The sequence below is a fragment of the Vigna umbellata genome, chromosome 8, assembly GCF_029865625.1.
Source record: "Vigna umbellata cultivar VRB3 chromosome 8, Vumbellata_1.0, whole genome shotgun sequence".
Taxonomy (NCBI): Eukaryota; Viridiplantae; Streptophyta; class Magnoliopsida; order Fabales; family Fabaceae; genus Vigna; species Vigna umbellata.
Genome location: NC_142172.1, coordinates 21129895 through 21141368, shown reverse-complemented (window position 1 = coordinate 21141368; position 11474 = coordinate 21129895). Strand labels below are relative to the sequence as shown.

The 11474-nt window shown below is 35.4% G+C and overlaps 1 protein-coding gene across 1 annotated transcript; it reads left to right on the top strand.

Moving 5' to 3' along the window:
• The first annotated feature begins 665 nt into the window (after positions 1 to 665).
• RHL2 (Spo11/DNA topoisomerase VI, subunit A protein) lies at positions 666 to 3200 on the top strand. The gene is made up of 2 exons (XM_047324338.2): positions 666 to 1279; positions 2179 to 3200. Exons 1-2 carry the CDS (start codon positions 773 to 775, stop codon positions 2923 to 2925), a joined length of 1254 nt encoding a protein of 417 aa, XP_047180294.1. The 5' UTR covers positions 666 to 772; the 3' UTR covers positions 2926 to 3200.
• Positions 3201 to 11474: the final 8274 nt, after the last annotated feature.

The following is an 11474-nucleotide window of genomic DNA, read 5'->3' as shown; positions in this document are numbered from 1 at the left end:
AATTGAATTGGACGAAGTTAAAAATTGTATTTCAAATCTTGATGATTGAGTAATTTTTGTTGACGTGTCAGAGTTTGGTCATCCCATATGAATTTTTTTGTTTACAATTTTAAATAAGTTTAATTTAATCAAAACCAGCACGTGTTATCATACCTTTGTTCCTAAAATACCCTTCTTCACTACCTCCAATACTTGAACTGGTCTAAATCACCCGAATGTTCTTCACATGACTCCACCGAGTTCTTCCATCTCCTCTGAAGTGGGACCCACCTCTGTACCAAATGACACATATAGAATTGACCCACATAGCTTTGAATCTAACCACTGGGTCACTTCTTCTTCGGTCACGCTGAACCGACGGGACGGTGGTGGAGGTGGTGACGAGAACTAGGTGATTGGAATGATTAAACCATAAATAAATATGATAGAAAAACGGGCAGATCCAGAAAGGGAATTGAAAACGAATTGAATCTTTTTAAACCGGTTTGACGATTTTGGCAGAATTTTACGTTTGAAATTGAAGTCCCACATACGTGTACTCTTCCTCTTACCTCTTACCTCTTACCTCTTACCTCAGTACAATCTTAACGCGTTATAACAAAATTAAACATAGCGTCCGAATTTAAACCTTAAAAAAATAATAATTTTAAGACTTAATTTATCCAAGAAAAAAATAAGAACTAAATTAAAGCAAGCAAACAACACTCGTTCAGTCCTACTCACTACCAGGGTCAAATCCAGCGTTTCGTTTCGTGTCATTTCCCGCCCGTCAATGGCAGACAACAAAAAACGCCGGCGAAAGGATTCAATCGATGACGAACAACCCTTCAAGAACAAGCTGAAACCCGACGCATCGATCCTCGAAACCCTAAAAGACTTCTCTACCGCATCCTCTTCCTCCTCGGTTCCCCAAGCCCTAACGCTCCAGGACCTGACCCTCCCGTTCCGGTGCCGCGAGGTGGCCGACCTGTCCCTCTCCTCGGTGCAGTCCAATATCGAGTCCCTCATCCTGAAGATCGCGCACTCCATCATCTCCGGCCAGGGCTTCTCCTTCGACGTGCCGTCGCGCTCCGCCGCCAACCAGCTCTACGTGGCGGAACTGGACCGCATCGTGCTGAAGGACAAGTCCTCCCAACGCCCCTTCGCCAACATCTCCACCGTGCGCAAGTCCGCCATCACCGCCCGCATCCTCCAACTCATCCACCAGCTCTGCCTCAAAGGCATCCATGTCACCAAGCGTGACCTCTTCTACACCGACGTTAAACTCTTCCAAGACCAGGTATCATCTATCTATTCATAGCATCCCACTTCTCTTCCAATCAATAAATAAAGGGTTAGTGATTCATTTTCTATGTGAAATTGACCATCTTATTTGTTGTCGTCATCGTCCTGACTTTGAAAACCTCTACTTTTCATGCCTGCATTTACAGATTTGCATCATACCAAGCTTTCGTTTCTTAGCATGCTTGATTAAGTTGCTTCATTTCGACTTTTGTGAGAAAATATAATACGGAAAACTTTAATGTGTTCCTCTAAGAGCTAATTTTAGCTTATGTGAAACCTAATTTGTAGAATTTCTGTAGTGTTGGCGTATCTGAAGGATGATTTTTTATATTCATGTATAAACTGATTTTAATTTGTGAAGAATCTTAGGTTAGTTAACAATCTGCTTAACCCTGTAGTCTAACAACTGACTGTGTGGATCAACTGCTACTAGCCTGTTTCAATTTAACTGGCGGTATAAAATGTTGTTAGACACAAGTGCGTTAGACATTCAAAGAGAGAATTTTGCTGCATAGAGTGGTCTCTGTCATTTGTAGATTGCCACCCACAGGGGAATCTGCAGTCTCTAGTAAAATATTTTGTTTTTTAAAGTTGCTTGATAATCTGTCTATCAAGTGGGCCAAATCTATTTTTTCATGAATGATAGTTAGAAAGATGGTAAAGTAATTGTACAGTAACAGAACTAGATTGTTAAACTATAAGTTTGGGTATTTAGAAAATGTAGGGATGAAAAGTGGAGCCTTTTGAAAATCAGGGACAAAAAGTAACAATTGGGAATCTAATAGAAACAAAAAATATCATTAACTCAAATAAATAATCGTTTAGCAATTTTTCTAATGATATTGGTTTTTTAAAAAAAAAATTAGCAATGCAACAAATTTTATTGTTAATCAGATCCAATCCGATGCTGTTCTGGATGATGTTTCATGCATGCTGGGATGCACTCGGTCCAGCCTCAATGTTGTTGCTGCAGAGAAAGGGGTGGTGGTTGGGAGGTTAATTTTCAGTGACAATGGGGATATGATTGATTGCACTAAAATGGGGATGGGTGGGAAGGCCATTCCACCGAATATTGACCGAGTTGGGGATATGCAGAGCGATGCTTTGTTCATTCTGTTGGTGGAGAAGGATGCTGCTTATATGAGGTTGGCTGAGGATAGATTCTACAACCGCTTTCCCTGTATAATTGTAACTGCAAAGGGCCAGCCAGATGTTTCCACTAGGCTGTTCTTGAGGAAGATGAAGACGGAGTTGAAGCTGCCAGTGCTGGCTCTTGTTGACAGTGATCCTTATGGGCTGAAGATTCTGTCGGTTTATGGGTGTGGGTCAAAGAACATGTCCTATGACAGTGCCAACTTGACTACCCCTGATATAAAGTGGCTTGGGGTTAGGCCTAGTGATTTGGACAAGTACAAGATACCTGAGCAGTGTAGGTTGCCAATGACGGAGCAGGATATTAAGACTGGGAAGGACATGTTGGAGGAGGATTTTGTGAAGAAAAATCCAGGTTGGGTTGAGGAATTGACTTTGATGGTCAAAACTAAGCAGAAGGCTGAAATACAGGCTTTGAGTACCTTTGGTTTTCAATATCTTTCAGAAGTCTATTTGCCCTTGAAGTTGCAGCAGAAGGACTGGCTGTGACCCGTGAGTAATGTAATAACTAAGAATTAGAATGGTGGTTATGCTATGCCACTAGTCCCAACCGCTTAGTCATGTTGTACCATCTCCACCCAATTTACAGTGGAACGTGGATGAGTTCTGAAGAATCATTCATTGAAAAGAAGTTTAAAAATTATGTGGACAGTCTATGTTTTTCAGATTGCGTTTGTAATTTTGTCTTGCTGTTTCTTCTTGTTCTTGCCTCACTTAACAGGGGACCAGATTTATTGAATTATAAGACTCAACTACTTTTGAAATGCTTGTGTTTTGTTCGAGCTAGCTCCAAACTGGAAGCATTATAGGCCTCGTGCAATTGTCTTCGACCAGTACAAGGTTTTGCCCTTGAAATTGCGGCTGAACTTCTGAGTGATATATTAGTATCTAGGATTGAAATGGTTGGTTTTCCACTACTTGTCCCCAACAGCTAGGTAGCATCTCCACCCAATTTACGCTTGGAACATGGATTAATTTTAAGTATCCTAAATTGTTCCAAAGTTAAGTTTGTAGTCTGTTTGTTGTGATTGAGTTTACAAATTTCTGTCTTGTTTTCCTGTTCTTCCATCAGTAAATGTGGTACCGAGTTTATCAAATTATAAAACTTGAGTGCTTTAGAATTGCTTGACTTTCACCTGATGTTGCTCTTAATTCAGAACTGAATTGATTGTATCTGATTAGCGATAGTGCTTGGAAAGTAACACTAAATGCTATCTGATTTTGGTTTGGCTAAACATGGCCCAGTGGGAGAACACTCAAGTATTGGTTGGGATGGTAATGAGTACTGATATTTAATTACTAATTTGTTGATGGGGTTGAGAATGCGTATCATGGGATATATTTTTGCTTATAATTATCTTTTATACTTTTTTTTTCGTATAATAATTATTTGTGAATTTTATTTAAATCAAGTGATCAAATTATAAATAACAAATTATTAATTTTAAAAAAATTATTTAAAATTTAATATTATATTTTTTTATTTTTTATTTAGGTTTATAAAATTAAAGTTATTTTAAAAAGAAATTTTATGAAATTTATATTTTTGTGTAATTTATTTAAGTTTACATGACATCAATATTTTAATGATTAATTTGATTTGAATTGTATTTTAAAAATGATTGTTTATTTTAAATATTTTTTTCAAATAATTTTATTTAAATTTAAGAAAAATAAAATATAAAAAATATTTATATGTATTATGAATATTTTCATATATAAAGAAAATCATGAATATTTTTTCACAAATAACCGAAAAGTAATAAAATATATTTTTTACTTTTTTAGGTGGCACGGATAATAAGTAACAGTGCTAGCACCTTCTTGAATATGTCATTCTCGATAAATTATTCTATTAGAAAGAAATTCTTTTTACTGTGATGTTGAAGCTGCGAAGCCAGTGGTAAGAAATTTGCACGTTGCTCAAATACTCTTATAAAACTTATCTATTAGTAAGGAAATGATAATTTGATAATCAAACATTTCGAAGATTAAATATCTTATAAAATTTACGTTTATGCTGATATCTTATACATAGTTTTAATTAAAAAACGATTAACTTTAAAAAAAACTGGTCAAAATGAAAAAAAAAAGGTTAAATTTTAAAAAAATGATAAAATAGATAAAATAGATATTTTAATTCTAAAAATTATTTAAAGAATAAATTATAAGAACTACAGTTTCTAACCACCTCTTTGTTTGTTTGAATATCGAAGATGGTTAAGATAATCTTTGAGTGAGCTTTTTATTTCCATATGAATAATTTCTCTAATAGAGTAAGTTAGTTTTTTGTCATTTTCTTTAATCTCTTAAGTCTTCCTATGCATGTCAACCATCTAGGATCCTATGTGGTGTTTAAGTCTTCTTTAAGAGCCTCTTTTGATGAGTAGTTCTAATGGTGTGTCCTGAATGTGTTTGTGTTGTTCATAGGGATAGATAGAGCTTCTTCTGCATCTAAAGGTGTTTTAAGGCTTGGTGAGTCGTTTGGTCATCTTTCAAGTAAGGAAGCTAATTACCTTGTTTTAAAGTTATAAATGTTTTGAGAATGTTAATTTGCATGTTTGGTTTGTTTGAAGTTGGTTGTTTCGTTGATATTGATGTTTGACCGATTGAATAGTTTGATTCTTTAGATGTATATATGTGTTGTTTGCATTATTTAAATTGATGTTGAACTGAGAAACTTATGATCTCAACATTTGAGCAAATTGGTACATACTTTAACATTGAAAACTGTTTTTGAACCAAGTACTAAGTAGGGAATACCAATTTGATCATTTGAACATGTCTTTTTTCCCTTAATCACAGTTTTAAGTTTGTTGGTTTCTGATGCAGTGTTGAGCGATGGCAAGTTGGCGTTGAGCGTTAGTTCATTGTGCAGTTCTAGGAGCATTTTAGTTATAGACCCATGAAGGCTAAAAAATGTGAACGCTTTGGTGCTAAACGATGGCATGGCATCGTTGAGCACTACTTTCACTACATGTCTAGAACAATTTAATTCCAGGTCACTAAGCGACAAAAGGGTATCATTAAGCACAATGTTTTGCGAGAAGAATGTTGCTGAACACCACCTTTTACGCCATGACTATTGCCGAGTGCCACCTTTTGCGAAAGGTCTAGCGTTGAACGCCACTTCAGAGCATTAGTGTATATGATGTTTTAATTTGTTTGAGATGGATTACTATGGATGTGAGGAATGTTTAATATGTATTATGGATTGATAACATGGTTGTGAGTATGTATGATGAATGTTGTGGAAGGAATTTCAAGGAGAAGTTTCTTGTAGTGATTTCAATAGTGTATGTATTGATGTATGAATTTTGTATTGGAAGTTATCATGTAGCTCTAATAACCATCCAATCTTAAGTAGAGAAGGCTGGGGTATGTGATGAAAGAAGCATAGGGTCCTAGTCCAGGGGCTTTATCTTGGCCAAAGACGTTAATGGACTAACCTTGTGTGTTGTAGGGTTAAACCTATTGACAATGACTCGTGTAGAGCAATATAGGTCACCACAAGTGCATAACTTGTCAAGGTATTATATCAACACATGTATCCAGATGGTCGAGTCTTGTATGAATGATCACATCTGTTAGGAATTATTGATATGAATGTTTATATGTATTGATATTGTTATAATTGCGCAACGGAATATTCACAATAAGGACAAAAACCAAGAAGGTAGAGAAATTGGTTTACTTACTAAAATTGTGTCTTTTAAAATTTTCTCCTTTAATAAATTGATTTTATAACAAAAATCGATTATTTAAAAATGAAAACAAAAAAGATAGAGTGTAGGGAAAAAGAAAGTTGCATGAGTAGTTTTATACTGGTTAAGATAAAAAAAAACCCAACATTTAGTTGTTAATCTCTCTAAAGAGGTATTAACTAATCTCTAAGAAATAACCATAACATACAATCACAAAGAGTAGAGTAAAGGTTAGAAAACACATCTCTTGAAGACACAAGAGGTGAACAACACTTCCTTTTACACCCAAAGAATGAACAACTTTTCCTAGCCACAACAAATGTACACAATCACTTAAGACACACTTAGTGAAAGATCTCACTTCTACCAACATTAGGTTTTACAAGCCTCTTTTAAAAACACATAGGGTTTCTTTATGCAACACAACACTAAACCTCTCTTGAAGAGACAAGAGATGAAAAACACTTTCTTTGACACACAAAGGATGAAAATCTTTTCCTAGCCGCAACAGGTGTACACAATCACTTAAGACGCACTCAATGGAAGCTCTCAGTTCTACCAACACTAGGTTTTACAAGCCTCTTTTCAAAACGCAAGAGAGTTTCTTTTTGCAACACAACGTTAAACATTTAAATGAAAAGTTATTTGAAACTAGGTTTTAGTAAAATATATATAGACTCTTGTTTTTACTAATTAGTAGTTCTAATGGTATGCCCTAATCATGTTTATTTTGTTCTTAGGAGCATATAGAGCTTTTTGTGCATCAAGAGGTGTTTATAAGGTTTTTGAGCTTTTAGTTTATCTCCTAGGTAAGAGAAGCTAATTGCATTTATTCTTACATTACAGGTGTTTTGAAGTTTATGTTTTGCATTGATTTAATTGGTGTTGAATTGATGAATTTAGAATCTAATCAATTGAGCAAGTTGGCTTGTGTCTTGACATTAAAAATTGTTTTTTACTAAAGTAGTAAGTAAAGAATACTAGTTTTACCATTTGAACAAATTATTTTTCCCCAAATCATAAATTTTAGTTTGTTAATATCTGACACAACGATGAGCAGTTGCAAGATGGCACTAATCGCCAATTTATTGTGCAGGACTAAGAGTATTTTAGCTATAGATCGCGGAGCCCCGAAAAATGTGAATGCTTTGGCATTGAGTGGTAGTAGGGTACCATTGAGCGCCACTTTTCACAGTAGGTGGAACAATTTTTGTTCCAAAATGTTAAGTAACAGAAGGGTGTCGTTGAGCGTGACGTTTTGCGAAAAGAATGACATTGAGTCCTAGAATTGTCGCTGAGCGCCACCTTTTGCAAAAGGTTTGGAGCTGAGTGTCAAGACTATTGCTAATTGTCATCTTTTGGGAAAGGTTTGACGTTGAGCGTTACTTTTGAGCGCCAATGTTTATGTAGTAAGTTTCTTATGTTGTGACTTGTTTGAGGTATATTTATTATGGTTTTTATGTATGTTTAAGATGTAATATGGTGTTTTTATTGAGTAATAACATGGTTGAGAATATGTTTGGAAATGTTGTTGAGAGAATTCTAAGGAGGAATTCTGTGTGGTGGTAATGTTTAGTGTATGCATTGATATATTAGGGTAAAAAAGGAGTCATCCTGAACTTTATTAATTATTTAGGCTCAAATAGAGTAGAATGAGTTATATCGTGAGAGTCACAGAAGGCCATAACCATTGGACGGTTGGTTTTAGGCATGAAGGGGATTGACCTTGTAGGTGGTAAGGTAATAACCTCTTTGTTTATGACTCTGCATAGAATAGATATCACCACAAGTGCATGTCTATGTTGAAACCCAATGTCAAATGAATGTATCTGAATAATTGAGTTTATTGTCAACTTTTGGTATGAATATATGAATTGTTGTACGTCCTACATGTTTAATTGATAAATTGGTATATTGTGATTATTTTAGATCAACTATTTTGCACATTAGCTTACCAATTTTTTTATGTTGTTTGTTTGTGTTCTCTTTGTTTACAATGATCACCTTAATTGTGTGACTACATGAAGAAGTAGCAATGAATCTAATGGAAGATGAGAGTGGTGTAACAATATAGTATGGATATTATGTGGTCATGTTTACATTATCTTTCGAAAAACTTTATTATGCTCTTTAATCATTGTAATAATACCTTTTAGCTATACAAGACCTTAGAACCTTTGTATATTTTGATGTTATACCTATATATGAGATAAATGTAATAACATTATATATATATATATATATATATATATATATATATATATATATATATATGAGTTATCTATTCTAAAATATAGAATGTGTAATATTTATTTGACTAGTTGTATACTACTAAACTGAGATGTCATATTTTCTATATTTTTTATATGTAACCAATAAAAACATACCGATCTTTATATGTTATTAATGAAATTACCCTTAATATTTGCACGTCTATTCACTTTTTTTTTTCTATGATGAAAATAAGTAATAAAATTATTATTTCTATATTTATACTTAATGTAAATAATTTTATAGTTTTATCATAGATAATTATTTTAGTTTTAAAAAATAGTTAAATTTTAAAAGAAGGTCATAATAAAAAAAAACAATTAAATTTAAAAACATTCACTTATAAGAATAAAATTGGTAAAATAATTATTTTAATAAAAAACAATTATTTAAAAGGTAAAAATAAAAATAAAAATATTGGCTTAATACCCCTTATGGTCCCTATTTTCGTCAGGTGTGTTCAATTTGGTCCTAGTTTTTTCTTTTTCTGTTCAATGTTGTCCTAAAGAATATAATTTTTGTCAATCTAGTCCTTTTTGCAAACGGCGTTTAAATCGTTAACGACCATTGCTCCAACTGTGCAAATCCCAAATGAGATGACATTTAACTTCTGCCACAACACCATCTTCTTCAACCTTCAGCCCAAACAGAAACCGAAACACTACTTTCTCTCTAGTCACCTAACCCTAGCGCCGCCACCGAACCCTAACGCCACCGTCTCTGCAGAGATCGTCCAAAGTCATCATGCCGCTGTGAAGCCGTGTCTGCAGAGAACCATGGCAGCCATCACGCACAACTTCCATGGCCACCATCATCAAAGTCGCGATCTCTCCAAAATAACGAAACTCTCCTCAGGTCGCCGCACTACCTAGAGCACCTCCGCGCCTCCGCCATCACAAGATTTTCTCAAGCCGCCATTTCCAGCATCTCGTACTTGCAAATCAAACACAAGCACCCAGAAACAGAGAAAGTTGAATCACACCACCCAAACCGCTAAGTCTTCACCATCAATAATGCCGCAAGCCACCCTAATATCGAACTCCATTCGAATCTTCATTCTCGCGCATCAGCCATGAATCATCCAAATCGAGAGCTTCATCGTCAGCACGACAATCCTTGTCGCCGTCGAGCAAAGCTCTAGGGTCATCAACTTCTCCAACCTGTAGAGAACCACAACGAAATCCAGAAAAATCCCAAATCAAAGAAACCTAGAATCGCACCGCTGCTTGCCTCCACCGGCCACCATGAGTGCTTTCTTACATAACTAGGTTCGTCTTCTTCATGCTACCATGAGGCGCACATGCGAAATCATCCTCCGAAGCAAAACCGCGAGCATCGTTTTCCTTCTTCTCGCGTCGCAGGAAGGTTTCCCCCAAATGCAGAACCCTAATTTTGGGGGTGGTAAAGGGGCTGCCATTAGGGATGACAACGGGTCGGGTCGAGCACGAATATTGTGATACCCGAACTTGACCCACATGTAAAAATTCTACTCGTTATCCGTCCCGCTACCCACCTGGTACCCGCATAAAAAAATCCGCGAATTTTTTTCTAATCCGCGGATACCCGTTGGATACCCGTTTATACCTGTTTAATCAAGCCCAATGCCCCAAACTCTATTCTCCTTTTTTCTTAAAAAAACTCAAACCCTAGATCTACTCCAAGGCGTCTCAGATATGCACTTCAAAGAGAAATCGTGACTCCAAAAGTTGTTGACTTCATTTTGTCCAAGCTTAGATCTGCACCAAAACATCTCAGATCTGCACCAAAGCATCTCAGATCTGCCTCTCATCGCCGTCTCCTCACGTCGTCGACCACTTTGTCCGCCACCTCTACCGCCTCGTCGCAGATTCAGTCGTCACCGTTGTGCGTGCCTCGTCGATGCACTCTGGGTTGAAAAGAAGAGGTTGAACGGTGGAAATCAAGATCAATCGGTGGAGAAGTGTTTGATCGATGGGAAAGGTGGAGAATGGATATGTGGTAAGGCATGGGGCAGAAACCTCTAAATTCAGCTTTTGGGTTTGAGCTTGCCTTTACCTGAAAGTTTCATTTTTTTTCCATAGAGAAAGAAGCATTTAATGAGCATTGTAACATGAGATGAAAGAGCATGTTGGTGGAGAGCGGCTTCTACGGGGAATTTCAAATGGTGCGACTACACATGAGATCCTAAAAAAGGGATTTGGGCTTGGCCCAATTTTAAAGCAAGATTTCACAAAAAAAAGCCTAATTAAAAAGTGAGAAAAAAAAACCTAATGGATAAAATTGTAATTTCATTTTTCTAAAGGATAACGAGTACCTACGGGTACGGATAGTGTGATACTCGTACCTGACCCGTTAACAAGCAGGTATTAAAATACCCGCTACCTACTACCCACGGGTACTAAATACCCGTAGCGGATTTTATCCGCGAGTATCCGCGGGTACGAGTTTTTTTTTGCTATCCCTAGCTGCCACGAAGACTCTACTTTTGACGTGACAGTAGTTAAATTGTCTGCCATTAACGATTTAAATGCCATTTGCAAAAATGACTAAATTGAACAAAAATTACATTTTTTAGGACAATATTGAATATATAAAAAAACTGAAACCAAATCAAACACACTTGACAGAAATAAGGACCATAAAGAGGATATTAAGTAAAAGATATTATATATGCAAAAGAAGAAAATATGTTTATAATATAATATAAATAATATAGATAACCAAAAAAACAGAGAGCATGTATGCCTTTATCCCTTTTAAATTTTAGCTATTAAATTTCTTAAATAAATAGCTATTAAATTTCTTAAATTTATACTATAATATAAATTTTACCTATTAAGTTTCTTAAATAAATTTAATAGCTAAAATTAATATATAAAATAATGTATAAAAATTACTGTAATTAATATTAATCCAAAATATTTTATTTAAATTGTATATAATTGAGACTTAAATAAGTGAGATGGAAATGAAAAATACCTTATCCTTTTGAGTTCAAAGAACAAATCCTTGTAACTCATGCATTGGGCCCATTTTAAAGTGAAGAGGATTTAAGATTAACCTATCAAGTGTGCACTGGAGGGG